The sequence below is a fragment of the Nicotiana tomentosiformis genome, chromosome 5, assembly GCF_000390325.3.
Source record: "Nicotiana tomentosiformis chromosome 5, ASM39032v3, whole genome shotgun sequence".
NCBI classification, from domain to species: Eukaryota; Viridiplantae; Streptophyta; class Magnoliopsida; order Solanales; family Solanaceae; genus Nicotiana; species Nicotiana tomentosiformis.
In genome coordinates, this window is record NC_090816.1 from 71099736 (window position 1) to 71114805 (window position 15070).

The 15070-nt window shown below is 37.7% G+C and overlaps 1 protein-coding gene across 3 annotated transcripts; it reads left to right on the top strand.

Annotated features, from left to right (window-relative positions):
• Positions 1-987: 987 nt before the first annotated feature.
• On the top strand, positions 988-14427 carry LOC104106889 (mediator of RNA polymerase II transcription subunit 15a-like). Of its 3 annotated transcripts, XM_009615544.4 has the most exons (11): positions 989-1233; positions 1520-1631; positions 1753-1864; positions 2377-3279; positions 3819-3886; positions 6854-7099; positions 7172-7543; positions 7641-7967; positions 12985-13185; positions 13278-13366; positions 13952-14427. In XM_009615544.4, the coding sequence occupies exons 1-11, from the start codon at positions 1115-1117 to the stop codon at positions 14157-14159; spliced, it is 2757 nt and encodes a 918-aa protein (XP_009613839.1). In that variant the 5' UTR covers positions 989-1114; the 3' UTR covers positions 14160-14427. The 3 variants fall into 3 exon arrangements, with proteins under 3 accessions (XP_070031093.1, XP_009613839.1, XP_009613838.1); XM_009615543.4 differs by having other exon boundaries at positions 6854-7543; XM_070174992.1 differs by lacking the exons at positions 13278-13366; positions 13952-14427 and having other exon boundaries at positions 988-1233; positions 6854-7543; positions 12853-12991.
• The last annotated feature ends 643 nt before the right edge of the window (positions 14428-15070 follow it).

Below are 15070 nucleotides of genomic sequence, written 5' to 3' on the forward strand. Positions count from 1 at the left end.
TCGATCTCGCAGACAAAAGCCGTTGTAATCCCACTAGAGGAAATCTTGGCAGAAATTATGGAAAAACTGATTTATAATGGGTCTCCCACTGAATGTTTATTTTTATTATGCTTGGAGCCAAACCCCTTCACTATAAAAGGGCTTGGTTATCATTTCTGTAGAGGACATCTTTTTCTGAGATTTACATTATAATGAAAGTATTATTTCCTCTACAAGAAAGAGTGGTTATTCCAGTTTCTTAGATTGATTCTATTTGTTAAATCCCAAGGTTCACTATTCTTGATTGCTTTGTCTAGATTACATTCTCCCCAGTCTATATTCACATTTTATTTATCCTTGCATTTTATATTAAGTTGCACCACATATCCTCGGAACTGCGTATAAATTCAACTCTATCCATTTTTTCGGGTAAACAGTATCAATAATAAAATAAATTGTGGGGTTTATGTATCCGTCAATCTTATTACATTGGAAAGTGCTAAATAAATTAGAACTTAAACATAAAAGAAGTCAATACTCCGTATGATCGAAGTATCAACGTAACCAAGAATAATTGAAGATTTGCAGCTTAATTAGATTGTGAATGCAAGCGCTATCCGAAAGTCATTGGATGAGTTCTTTATTTTTTATTTAAAAAACTACAGATTTGAATCCGCAATACTCAAAATTTTTTATATGACTCGGCATGTACGTGCAACGTATGTGTCGAGATACTATATATATATATATATATATATATATATATATATATATATATATATATATATATACATACTTTTATTTTACTTATTTACAATAACAAAGTCTTTTGTATTTTTTTCCACGATATCTACAATTTTTGTACTTATAAGATAAAATAGTTTTTATAATTGGAAGCGCGCACAATTTCACTGGTTACAATCCTAAAATAAAAAATTCAACTCTGAATTAAAAAAGGTTAATATAAACGTCAACTGCTCTACTTAATGGTTCTTTCATTAGTGTTATATTATACGAATTTATTAAGGGAGAAAGGAAGAATACACAGGGACACCCTTATTCGGTGACAAAACTTTTAGCATGTATAGGCGGCTGATTTATTAGAAGAAAGAATTTGATAAGTTCAGGAATTCAGATGGATGGTAATAATTGGAGGGCTGCTCAGGGTACCGCCCCAGCAGCCGGAGCTATGGACACCGCTGATTGGCGGACTCAACTTCAACCCGATTCTCGTCAACGGATTGTCAACAAAATGTAATATATTTATAGTAGTAGGAGTATTATTTTTCTGCAACTTGTACTTGCTTTCTTTCGTCAAAGATTTTGGATTTCAGGGTTCCTTTGTGTTTATCAATTTTTTTTCTTATAACCGTGGTGTCCAACTGTCCATACCTGCTCGGACAGCAAATGGAAAGAAATCACTGCCCCATGGTTCTATTGTGTTTATCAATTTCTTAAAATATTTTTATCTTTAAAAAACATTTATCTAGGTTAGGTTGTGCTCTTTAAATCTAAATTTTTTGTTGATATGGCTGTATAGAATGGAGAACATTAAGGGTCGTCTTCCTGTCTCTGGACAAGAAGGAGCTCAGGAGCTTAAGAAAATAGCAATGAGGTTTGAGGATATGATCCATACTGCTGCCACGAGTAAAGTATGCGGTCTATACTTGTTTCTATTTGTCTGCATAATGCAATTGTTTTCCACATTGTTTAATTTGTTATTCTTGCTTGTCTTAACGTGCATTTTTAACTCAAATTTATCCAATATTTCAGCAAGATTATCTGCAAAGGTTTTCAAAGATGCTGACTAAGTTGACGAAATTTCAATATCCCGATTCTATACAACCCAGTGCTGTTACTAGTGGTCAGAATGCCCATGGCCCAGGTGAACAATGAAACTTCATGTGCTATATTTTCACAGGATCAGATCTTTGTCTGATTGGATGCTTTGTATACACCTAATTACTTCGTTCTGCTGTTGAAAATACTTTTTCTCTGTAGCTACAATATGTACGGGAAATTGCAGATGCTTGAACCATTGTTCTAATCTTTGTGTTATCTGAGCTATTTTAGGTGATTAGTCTTAGTAAATATTGTTTGTGCTCTAGGTCAGAGTCCTAGCCCCTTAAAGTACTGTTCTCTACGATCTGACTATTATGTTTCCATTATTAGCTACCCGAAAAAAAGGAACAGAAAGGAACACTATTGTATATTTATCTAACATGAACTTAGACAAAGTTCTCATTTAATGTTTTGGAACACAAAGCTATTGCTTCTGTTTCTCGTATCTTTAACTACAATATACTTTCTTTCTTTTGCTGCTTGTATGTATTTTACTGCTAAATTATTATGTTTGTTTATTTGAAAGCAATTGATTAATTTTTGTGAATTGTGTAGGATCCTGCAGCATGCATTCCCAAGTTAACAGCCAAGCACAGCAACTTCCTGTACCTATGGTGGCCAATGAAACTCAAACAAAGCGACCACTGTTGCTGCAGAACATTCAGAACAACATGGCATCCCAAAATTGTGTTAGTTTGAGCCCAGCACTTCCTCCTTTGGGCAACTTAACTCAAGCTACCATGCCAAATGTCATTGGCCGGAATTCAAATTTTCAAACCATGCAAACCATGCCAAATGTTGATCAAGTCGTGCCTCCTAATATGGTTAGTAATTCTCAGAGGCAGATGCAGGGAAGACAACAACAGGTTGCTTCTCAACAGCAACAGCAGCAATTCCAGACAACACAACGATATCTTTATCAGCAGCAGCTACATCGTCAAATGATTAAGAAGAAATTTCAGCTGGGAAACACACCACAGTCCTTGATACAACATGAACAGCAGAAACAACAGCCACAGTCACAGGAGGAGCAGCATCAACAGCGACAAAACCTTCTACAGCCTACTCAGAGAAATATGCATCAGCAGCAGTTGGGTTCTCAAAGTAATATATCTGGAATCCAGCAGCAACAGTTGACTGAAAGTCAACCTGTTAACTCTGGCTTGTATTGTAATCGGCATCCTATCCATATGTTGCAACTATCAAAAATTCCTGTACAACGGCAAACGCTACAGAGCGCTGCAACCGTGTTACCAAGTCAACGTCAACAATCGCAGTCACAGCCTGCACAACAGCAAATGACGCCGCAGAGTCAATCACGACCACCTTTGGGTTTGCAGCAACAGACGAATCAATTTCCAAGGGAAATGCAACAGAGTATTCAAGCATCAAGCCCGTTGCTTCAACAGCAGAAGGAGCTATATCAACTACAAAGAGCCACACCAGAAGCTTCATCAAGTATGTATTTTTCTTAATAAAAGCTTCAATTAGGTCTCATCCATCATTCCTTAGCAGTTCGCCATTCTTAGAAATTTCCACTTCTCATGCCTTCTATGTGAAGAATTAGGACTTCTACACTATTTAACCACTGGTTTACACTTTTTTTTAATAAGAAGTAAAACCAATTATTTAGGAGGCGTGGAGAAAGTGACCAAGTGTCATTTGCAGTTTTGATCAGCTTTAACCATACAAACCATTATGCAACTCAGAAAAAATGTGATGCAAAAGATGCATTTTATTTTCAGTTAAAAGGCGGAAAGCTTAATTATGGAATATTAGCACATTACCAAATACACAGTCAATATACTAGTCTATAGTGAGTATTTAACTTTCGTTGACAAGTCCATTTGGATGGTGATTAAGATATGTGAATATTTCCTGTAATATCTGACAGTATGTTTATATCCCCAATAATTGCCCGAATTTGGAATCTGTAATGAGTCAAATTCTTTAATATTAGTGCTATCCTCAATTTCTGGTTTATTTGTATTTTGTAGCATCTTTAGATTCTACAGTTCTGAGGGGAAATGCAATTGGAGCTGATTGGCAGGAGGTTTACCAAAAGGTACTGTTTGCAATGGTATTTTAATTTGCAAAGGATGTCGAAATCGAAGAAATTATATATGACTGTTTTTTGGTAATGGAGAAATCTCCGAGACTCGGTGAATAATAGGCCCATCCCTACCCTAAAGATTCAAGTTGACGTTCAAGAAGAATATGGGATCAAGCCCTACACTTACAAACGTTGAACTTAGGCTGAGCCTCTAAAGTCTAAACTCCTCCATAAACTAAAAACTAACTAATGAGAAGCAAGTATAAGGTTCTAATGTCTATAGTTCCTTCTAAAGTGTGCCAACATACAAGTTTGCCCTTACATAAGCAAAAATCTCGCCAGACGTCCTGACCACGCGCTCAACTGTCTGGTGAGTGGAAAATCCCTTGAGGCCACGACTTCAAGTTTGAGGCCATGAACTCAACTCTGAGACACCAATCTTGCAGCTTTTGCTTTGTGAGGAAAGGACTTCAACTCTAAGACACCACTCTTGCAGTTTTTGTCTTGTGAGCCATGGCTTCAAGCTTGAAGTCGCGGCTTCAATCTCAATTCTTCCAAAATCGGCTCCATATTTGTTTCCAATGATGTCACAGTCACATGGAAGAATTTATGAACTTTTGAGCGCATCCTTTGAATGCTATCACTTGATATGAGCTGAAATGTGTATAAAGAAGCTAGAGCAAAGTTCAGTTGCTTATTTTACACTTCACATGTTGGGCAGTCCGGTGCACGAAGCATGTCACGTTCAGGCAGGGTCCGAGAAAAGACTGCACCCAAGGGGGTGTGACGTAAGCAGCCTACCCTGATGCGAGCATCGAGGCTAATTTTACGACTCGAACCCCTGACCTATAGGTCACACGAAGACAACTTTACCATTGCTCCAAGTCTACTCTTCTTAGACTTCATATGCTAAATTGTGCAAAATGGATTCTGTAATCAGTTGTAACTTCCTTTCTACTTCACTTTTAGCCTTAAGGTTCTCTCCTGAAGATTCTCTAGGTATTTTCTCTAACCATCAAGCTTCATACCACGTTGATCTAATTATCACCTATCATTCACATGGAAATGCAGTCTTTTTTTTTGGGGGGGACAAGTACACATGGAAATGCAGTCTTAGAATTTTTGTAATTGACTTGATGAAAATTTTAATGCAGATCAAGTTTATGAAGGAGATGTATTTATCAAAGCTCAATTATCTATACTAGAAAATTGCTTCTAAAATGCAACAGGTATATATCTGCATTTAATCCATTATTATCATATCTGAAGCAATTCTACCTGCGGATCTAGATCTTGATGCAGTTTGTGATGTCCATAGTTCTCATTAAATTATACTTCAATCCCAAAGTTGTTGAAGTTGGCTATACGAATCATCTGTATCCATTCTGTTAAATTCAGGCTCGTTTCACTCCAATAGTAAATAGTTTGTCTTTTAAGGAAAATTTGGGTTTTTTAAATTTCACTCGCTCCCACCCACCGTACAAGTCTAACTAGAATAATAGGACTCATGGCAAACGACTAACCTAATATATGTGTTAATAACAATGAATAAGCTTTTAACAAGTTGGTATCGTTTATATAAATTTTTTAAATTTATTGTTACAGTTTTAACTAAGTTGGCATTGATTCCAGGAGATCGTAGGTCTTGAGGTAATATCCTCAATGGATTTTTTGTCTCTCTTTCTACTACCTTTAATCGTCATAATGCCCACCTATGAACTGATTCTTTTGGTCTTTGGAGGTCCACTAAAGACATGGCTATAACATCGTGGGTTAAAGCCATCTTAAGCGACATTCTCTTATGTTATGCTTGCTGTGCTAGTTGTACCCTTTGTCAAATGTAAGCACTACTGAATTTTTTATTAAATAGTATGAAAATCTATTTTAACGTCTGCATTTCCACGGCACTTATCTTGTCGATATGTTGGGCCTTAAAAGTCGAATATTCATATAGCGGTGCTAGTCTCGCAATTGTTTTATAGTTCTTGCCCTTCACTTTGTTAGGATCTTCTATTTGTATATTGCCTCCCCAACGCTTATCCATTTGAATATTCTATTTTAATTTATTTGTTGCATCTTCATTGTATCATGCTTTTTTTTCCCTTGGGAAACTGACCATAGATATCTAATTGGCTACATTGAGGCACTATAGTGGTGTCTTATCTCCCTTCTTATCTTTTTCCTTATGGGGACGATACTTTCTTTTATAACTGAAAAATCCTTGAAGGCCAGTGGCTCATGGTTCGAAACTCTGTGATGGGCCCGTTCCCCACCCTTCTTCCAATTTTCTCACACTTATGATTGTTCCTTAGCACATATGTTTTATAGAATTTATATATTTGATACAAACTCCTTGAGATGCGCATAGTTAATCCTAGAAAATGATCTAACTGAAGTTTTGCTTCAGAAAATTTGAAAATCTAGATGCCCGTGTTTGAATCTTTGGTCCCTTTCCTGTTAACTTAAGAAACCTTGCCTTTATAGTGGGATTCGACTATAGTGTGGTTAATTCCTCTTCATTTTCCTACATCTGCATCATTTGTCAGTGTTTAAGTACTGTATATGATCGTTAAGTTAAGGTGGTGCTCGGGCATTCAAAGATGTGGCCTAGCGGTTAATAAAGTGGATGAAATCATGGGAGACTGGGGTTCAAATTCCTAGTTAAACACTGTGAGTAGATGTGATTTTGATGTTAGTTTCCTCCAGTTTGGTGAAGGAATCAAGGTCTGCCTGATTCTCTTGTCAAGGGCTTGATATGGCTTAGTTAAAAATGCACTTAAGTCAACATTTTGTTGAATTGTGGGCAGCTTGCTAGCTAACTGTGTTATTTGTCTTGTTATGCCCTTTCTTAAATTCTCCTCCCTTTTCCTTCGCCTGGGGTGGAGGGTGGGGGTGGGAGGTACTTAAAGCATGACTATTAAAGGTTAGCAAGGGCGAGAAACAAGGCTGTTGCTAAACTGATTTCTTTCTGTTTTTCAGCTAGATTCTCTTCTTCAGCGGCCTCAAAATGAGCAAATTGAAACGTTCAAGATGCTCAAGATCACGCTGGGACACATTTTGCTTTTCTTGCGGCTTAACAAGCAAGATATCCAGCTTTCTCATAAGGAGAAACTGCTACAGGTTGAGAAGCACATAGATCTCTTTCTTAGTTCCGATAGGCCGCGCAAGCCTACTTTGTCTCTGCAGCAAGGGCAACTTCCTGAAGCTCTTCGGATGCAACTTAAGGTACAGAGTTCCATGGAAGCAATGCAGCAGAATAATCTCACCAAGTTGCAACATAATTCCTTTTCTCCTCAGGTTACCCAACATCCTTCGCCGCAAACTGACGAACAAAATATGTTGGCATCTCTTACTAAAGCTGGGCCTCCTCTCCAATCTGCAAACTCACCATTTGTTGTCCCATCTCCTTCAACTTCCTGGGATCTATCTCCAATGCCAGGGGATTCTGTAAAAGTTAGTACTGGCCTTGCATCACATATTGCTGCTGGAAATATAACGCATCAGCAGGCTGATGCACCTGACCAATCCGTTGGAATTGGTATTCCGGAGATATCAGCCTCACCTTTGCTTGCAGAGTTTACTTGTTTAGATGGTACACATGCCAATGTTTCAGCTGTTGTTTCAGGCAAGTCAAGTGTTGAACAATCATTGGAACGCTTGATGAAAGTGGTTTGTATAATAGTGTTCTACTTAATTTATACTTTCACTAATCCCAATATATCTGTCTTTGCAACTTTCTTTTGATTTGACCTAATGTTATATTCAGGTTAAAAACATGTCCCCAAAAGCATTGAATTCGTCAATTAGTGACATCAGTTCAGTTGTCAGTATGATGGATCGAACAGCAGGATCTGCACCAGGAAATGGATCAAGAGCAACTGTTGGTGAAGATTTGGTTGCCACGACCAAATGTCGTCTCCAAGCGACAAATTACTCTGCGCAGGATGGACTGCCAGGAGCAAAGAAACAGAAGCGACACAGAACTTCTGATGTCGTTTCATCAAGTGGCTGTGTAAATGATAGTTTCTGGCAATTGAATGGGTCTGAAGCATCTGAGTCAGAGTCAACAAGTGTCAAAATACCGAAACCTGAGGTAATCTTCTGATACCTTTCTATTACATGAAAGAAGTACAAAAGTATACATCTATCCATGAGAGAGGCGTGTTAGATTATTCTGGTTCTTAATAGAAATAGGAGATCCATGGGGGTGCACTTTGAAGTTAAAATAAAAGCTGGAATATAGCCATGGCCAAAAGAGAGACGGGAATGGAACATATGCAATACATTGGAATGACTTCCTGAAGTCTGAGCATACCTTCAAACTGAAACTTAATGTGAAGTGCCCTTGAATTATCATTACAAGTGCCTATCTTTCCTTTGACATTTGACTGATTATATTCCTGCAACTAGAATTCCGCCCAAATTGTCCACTTTTAAGTTTCTTCTCAAGTGTATTCTGTGATAGCTGCACAACGTATGATACTGCATGTGGAAATCAAACATACCTTTCCTTTTGGATGGAGGTTTTGATTTTGACATTGTGCATAGAGGTTTTGGTTTTGAGGATAGAAACGAAGGAGGAGTCTCCCTTTTGGATTTCGCAAAAACTTTTGAGTTGGTGATCGCTAATTCGAGTTTTCTGTAGAAAGAGGAGCACTTGGTAACCTTTCGCAGTACGGTGGCTAAGACTCAGATAGATTACTTATTCTTTAGGAAGGGTGATAGAGTTCTTTGTAAGGATTACAAGGTTATCCCGAGTGAGAATCTTACAACCCAACATAAACTCTTGGCGATGGATTTAGAGATTAAGAGAAAGAGGAAAAAGAGGGATTTGTGCGACATGCCAAGGATCAAATGGGGTGGCTTGATTACCGCCAGAGCTCAGGAGTTGGGGGGAGAAGTTGATGGCAATGGGGGTTTGGGGGAGTAGTGGGGATTCAAGCAGTATGTGGGATCACAACTAGTTGTATTAGGGAAGCAGCTAGAGAGGTGCCGGGGGTCTTGAGGGGTAATACTGGGGACATCGAGCGGATTGGTGGTGTAATAGAGAGGTCCAAGGGAAAGTAGAAGCCAAAAAGGTCACTTATGAGAAGTTAGTGGAGTGAAAAGACGAGGAGGACAAGCGGACGCATAGGAAGAGGTATAAGGCCGCGAAGAAGGAGGCGAAGTTAGCGGTTACGTCGGTGAAGACGACATCATTTGAATGCTTATATGTAAAAGTTGAGGACAAAGGTTGGGATAAGAAGTAGTACATGCTAGCTAAGGCGAGAGAAAGGAGGGTCGGAGAACTAGATCAAGTGAAGCGCATCAAATATGAGGAAGGCAAAGTATTGGTGGAAGAGGCACATATTTCATCAAATATGAGGAAGGCAAAGTATTGGTGGAAGAGGCACATATTAGACGAAGATGACAGACATACTTCCATTAACTATTGAATGAAGAGAGGGACATGAATATTGTGCTGGGAGATTTGGAGCACTCCGAGAGCCGTCGAGATTGTGGGTATTGTAGGCATGTAAAGGTTGTGGAGGTTGAGAGGGCTATGCGTAAGATGAGCCAGCGACCGGGCCAGACGAGATCCTGGTGGAATTTTGAAAGAGCGTGTGAAGGGAGAAGAAGCCATTCATCTTGTAAGAAGATTTGTAGAACAGTATAGGGAGAAGAGGGACTTACATGTCGTTTTTATCGATCTAGAAAAAGCATACAAGAAAGTCACAAGGGAAGTTCTGTGGAGATGTTTGGAGGCTAGATGTGTACCTGTCACATACACTAGTGCTATTAAGGATATGTATGATGGAGCCAAGACCTGGGTAAGGACAGTGGGAGGAGACTCGGGACACTTCCCATGTCGTGATGGGGTTGCACCAGGGATCAGTTCTCAGCCCATTCCTATTTGCCTTGATGATGGATGAGTTGACTCGACATATTCAAGGGGAGGTGCCTTGGTGCATGTTATTTGTAGATGACATAGTACTGATTGACGAAATGTGAGGCGGTGTGAACTCTAGGCTGGAGGTTTGGAGGCAGACCTTAGAGTCTAAAAGTTTCAAGTTGAGCAGGATTGAAACAACATACTTGGAGTGCAAGTTCAGTGACGTGACTCAGGAGGTCGACGTGGAAGAGAGGCTGGATACACAAGTCATCCCCAAGAGAGGAAGTTTTAAGTATCTTGGGGCTATAATCCAAATTTTGGGGAGATTGACGATGATGCCACGCATCGTATTGGAGCGGGATGGATGAAATGGAGGCTCGCATCTACAAAGTGGTTGTTAGACCGACTTTGTTATATGAGGCAGAGTGGTGGCCAGTCAAGACCTCTCACGTTCAGAAGATGAAAGTAGCGAAAATAAGGATGATGAGATGGATGTGTGGGCATATTAAAAGGAATATGATTAGGAATGAAAATATTTTGGACAAGGTGGATGTGGCCTGTGTGGTGGACAAGATGCGGAAAGCGAGGCTAAGATGGTTCAGGCATGTGAAGAGGAGATGCGCAAATGCTGCCGTGAGGAGGTGTGAGAGGTTGACTATGGTGGGTCCAAGTAAAGGTAGAGGTAGGCCGAAGAAGTACCGGGGAGACGTGATCAGGCAAGACATGGCACATCTTCAGCTTATCGAGGACATAACCCTTGATAAGAGGGTGTGGAGGTCGAGGATTAGGGTAATAAGTTAGTAAGTAGTCAAGCGTATTTCTTTTTCGTGTCGGTATCTCTTTTCTAAACCTATAGTACTAGTGTTATTCTAGTATTTCCTGTTCTTAGATTTCTATTACTGCCTGTTACGTATTTCTTTTGCTTCGGACCTTCGGTTATCTTATTTTGCTAGCTATTGTTACTGCTTCTTTTTCCATAGCTTCTCCACTACCGAATTTCTTTGTCATGACTGCTGTGATTATGCTTTCATTGAACCGAGGGTCAATCAGAAACAAACTCTCTACCTTCACATGGTAGGGGTAAGGTCTGTGTACACACTTCCCTCCTCAGACCCTACTTTGTTAGATTACATTGGGTATGTTGTTTAATGAGACATGAGCATTACTGCTGTAATGCTTTTGCAGCTTGGGAGTATATCCAAGTGATCTGAACCAGTATAAGATGGCCGTCTAGCATCAAATAAATGCAGTATACTGAAAACGTGATTCTTTCAGCTGGCTTCTACACTGCCTAATACTGGAGTGTCTTTGGACCATACTGTCATTCACATTGCTTGCTCCTTCAACTTATGATATCAGGACAACTAATATCCAATCTCTACCCCGAAATTCCTAGCTAATGTCCCTCAAACCTACTGTGTCAGATTTGCACAGGATACAAATCTGTATCAAAATAGAAAAATACCTTCATAATATATATATATATATATATATATATATATATATATATAGAGAGAGAGAGAGAGAGAGAGAGAGAGAGATTATGAGGTTTTGATATCAACCTTATTCCTTTTGTAGCAACTAGCATGTGAAAATATTTTCGTAGTGAACTAAGTCTAAGGTGGAAGAAAGTTGTTTTTTTTTCTTTTTCAAAAAAGATGCAGCAAAAAGAAGGTTAAAAAATATGAGTGAAAATTTATCTCCAAAATTTTAAATAACCACAAGGCCATAAATAGCCATTTGAAAACAGAAAATTTGCATAATAGTTATAACAACCTAAAATATCTATACATAAATTTAAATTTAAACATCCTAGATACTAAAATAAAAGTAGACTCCTCTTACTACTAAACAGCTAATTGTTCCAACTGATTAACAGATGCAATATTCAGCACTCCTCCGGTCCTCCTTCGCTTCCATTGCTGCAATCTGAAAAATATGCTTCTTTATTTTTGCTTCTGCTAATTGTGCTTGTGGATTGTTTTGAGTGTCTTTGAACTTGCCACTTTTGTAACATGACCTTTTTTTTGTTTTGTGCGTAAAAACACCTTCAGAAACACTATCTTGTGCTCTTCGGAATGAGATTTAATTTAGGCAAGGGTAGGACTTGCAAGTAGTGGTTGTAAGGATTGATCTTCCATTACAACTTCAGGTAAGATAAGACTCCACTTTTACAGATCAAATATGATAGCTTTCACAATTGAAAGTTTGTTGGACATTAAGAGAGACTGCTACTTCCCATGTTTGAAAAATAAATTTAAAAATAGGTATGATTAATGAATGGTCCTTTTGAGTGAACTCTCTGTAAGACTAACTAGCCTCTGACACCACTGTTGTTTTCTTTTTTAATAAAAAAGGTGCAGCACAAGATGGTTTGGATTTGAAAACAGAAAATCTGCACTGTAGTTATTCAACAACCAAAAATATCTTAACAAAAAATTTGAATTAGACATCTTAGATATAATAACAAAAATAGAATTCTCCTACAAGTAAACAACTCATTATTCCAACAAATCAGCTGCAGCAGATACGATATCCAACATTTGTCTTCGGATGTCTAGTCACTGTCTTTTTTTGAAATACTTTTGACTTGAGTTCCCAACTGCGCCTTATTTCACTGTTTTGCTCTCTGGAGTTTAAATCGACACACCACCCTTTGTCCTTGCACTTGCATATTGGGCTTCTTTATTTCTGGATGCATCCTACCTTTTGTGTTACTATATACTTGTATTTATGTAGATAACATGAATGGCTTAGGTTCTGCCCACATAATCATTTATTAACTGGATTCTCAAATGAGTAAATTTGTTCAACAGAAAAACAGAACTACAAGTTGGAAACATCCCAAGCTTTGGCTGGATATTGGATAATAGGTATTATAATTGTAAGACTCGGGAACTAAAGCAGCATTGCTTCCACGCAAGCATGTTAACTCAACATGTAGAATGGTGTTTTTCCTTAAAGTATGGTATTTTTTGCATATACGGAAAATGAGTTAGCTTTATTTTGCTCCTCTTGTTTGCTTTTCATCAATTTTTTTTTATGGTAGGACATCCTATATTTGATGTAAGCACATTGTTTATTCACAAAAATTGTTACTTTTCAGATTGCTGATTTTCCTTGATGTGTTTCATTCATATTGATGTGGTGATCTTGGACAAGAAAATTGCCTTGCTGTCAATATTAGGATTCTCCTGCAGTAGCTACAGTACGAACAATGATTTGTAATCTGTTGCAGGTTAATCATGCACTGGTTGAAGAGATATGGAATATCAATCGGCAGCTTATCGACACTGTTGTAGAAATTAGTGATGAAGGTTTTGATCCAAGTGCTGTTGCTTCCGCAACAGAGGGTGGTGAAGGTACTACTGTTAAGTGTTCCTTCACTTCCGTTGCATTGAGTCCAAGCTTAAAATCACAGTATGCTTCAGCACAGATGGTGAGATTTTGATCTTCGTATACTGAACTTCAGTCATCTACTCGTATCATTTTTGGTTTCTATGGTTGATTGAGTCTTTTACTTCTGTGCAGTCTCAAATTCAGCCTTTGAGATTGCTCGTTCCAGCTAATTATCCAGACTGCTCTCTGGTTTTGTTGGACGAGTTTCCAGTTGAAGTCAGGTGAGGAAAAGTTGGCCAGTCTACTTGATATAGTACTGAAAAAGAGATGACCACAGATAGAGAAAGGGAAGAAGAGAGAATTAATAAGAAAAATTCTATCATATGAAATCAATAAAAATTGGCAGACCTGATTTTATGCCATGTTCGTCATAGCTAGTTAATTTGTAGGTCTTAAGATGATGAACAAAGAGTCCTTGTGATTTTTTGTCCATTTGGATTTTCTACTAGTCAATCAGGGGCTGTTAGTACTTAGTAACAGGGGTCTATTGAGCATGTCTTGTTCAGTTAATTTTTCTCCCTAGAAAATAGAGGGTAGTGTTATCTGAGAAATTAAATTGCTGATGTTGGGCATGCTGACACTCAAATGAGTTAGCATAGGTTCGCGAAATATACTGACTAGGAGATATGAGATTTTAGAGCACACTATACAGGAACACCATAAAAGATTTTACTCATCTGCCTTTTGATCTGCATTAAGATTATTAATTATGTTTTGGAGATCACCCTTTTCGAGTCTTATATTCTCCAATTAAAACACCTAACTGAATTATTTTAAAACTCGATTTCAACTGTTTTCTTCTGCAGTAAAAAGTATGAAGATCACTCCATGAAGGCCAAATCAAGGTTTGGTGTCTTTCTGCGAAATTTTTCACAACCAATGTCTTTAAAAGACATAGCAAAGACTTGGGATGTTTGCACTCGCTCTGTGATTTCTGAATGTGCACAGCAAAATGGTGGAGGAACCCTCAGCTCAAAGTATGGGTCTTGGGAGAATTGTTTGAGTACAGCATGATCAAAACCTAATTTATGAGCAAAGTTATGAGTTTGGCTTGATCCATCCCTTGACTCCGTTCTAATCCTGTCTTGATCCACCCTTTGACTTTGCTCTCCTTCTGCCTCCTATTTACTGGTGGTGACAGCATATTTCTCGGCTTCTTGAATGGGATTTTTACCTATATGTACTACATTAGAAACTTATTTACCCTCACTGTTTAGCTTTTAACTTAATTATAAATTGATATACAATTTACCAATTATATACAAATTAGTATTAATGAGTATCCCATTATATTAGGAATTGAATAGGGAATTCCTTCTCCGCTCTCTTTCTTCTATCTCTCTCTCTCTCTTTCATTCTCTATCAGTATTCTTATATTAATATCTTTATGTGGATTAATTGAAAAAATGATACTAATGTTAAGTGAAAAAAAAGAGAAGATTAGTACTTGCTTCAGATCCTATGAAAACGAGGAAGTAAATAAGAAAACAAATTAGCTCTGATGAAGAAAATCATTTTAGTTATCATTCTTTTAGCTTTTTGGAATCAATAAATAAAATAGTATTAATTAGAAGCGAGTAGATTGAATTGGAAACTATGTTAATCCATTAAAAATTTCATTGACAGCCATTAAAAAGTTTTAAAGCTTTGAATTCAAAAATAAAATTTTATGAAATTATTTTTTGTTTGGATTGGGTGTTGTTGCAAATGATTGGGAATATTCGTTGGAGTTTATATCTCAAATTTGAGACAATTTGGTGAAGATTTGAGGTGGTTTTGGTTGAAATTTCAGACTGAAACTCGAAAAAGAAGACACGAACAAATTGTATATATTTTGTATGTCGAATGTAGAAACGGTATATAAAATATCTACAACTTACATAATTGTATATACGTTATATATAAATTATATGTAAATTGTAGTT

Bases quoted from the DNA above. Each gene is read 5' to 3' on its own strand.
- LOC104106889 (XM_009615543.4), top strand. From the start codon at position 1,115: ATGGATGGTAATAATTGGAGGGCTGCTCAGGGTACCGCCCCAGCAGCC. The intron at 3,887-6,853 runs GTACTGTTTGCA...TCTGTTTTTCAG, and splicing joins GGCAGGAGGTTTACCAAAAG to CTAGATTCTCTTCTTCAGCG. The intron at 13,186-13,277 runs GTGAGATTTTGA...ACTTCTGTGCAG, and splicing joins AGTATGCTTCAGCACAGATG to TCTCAAATTCAGCCTTTGAG.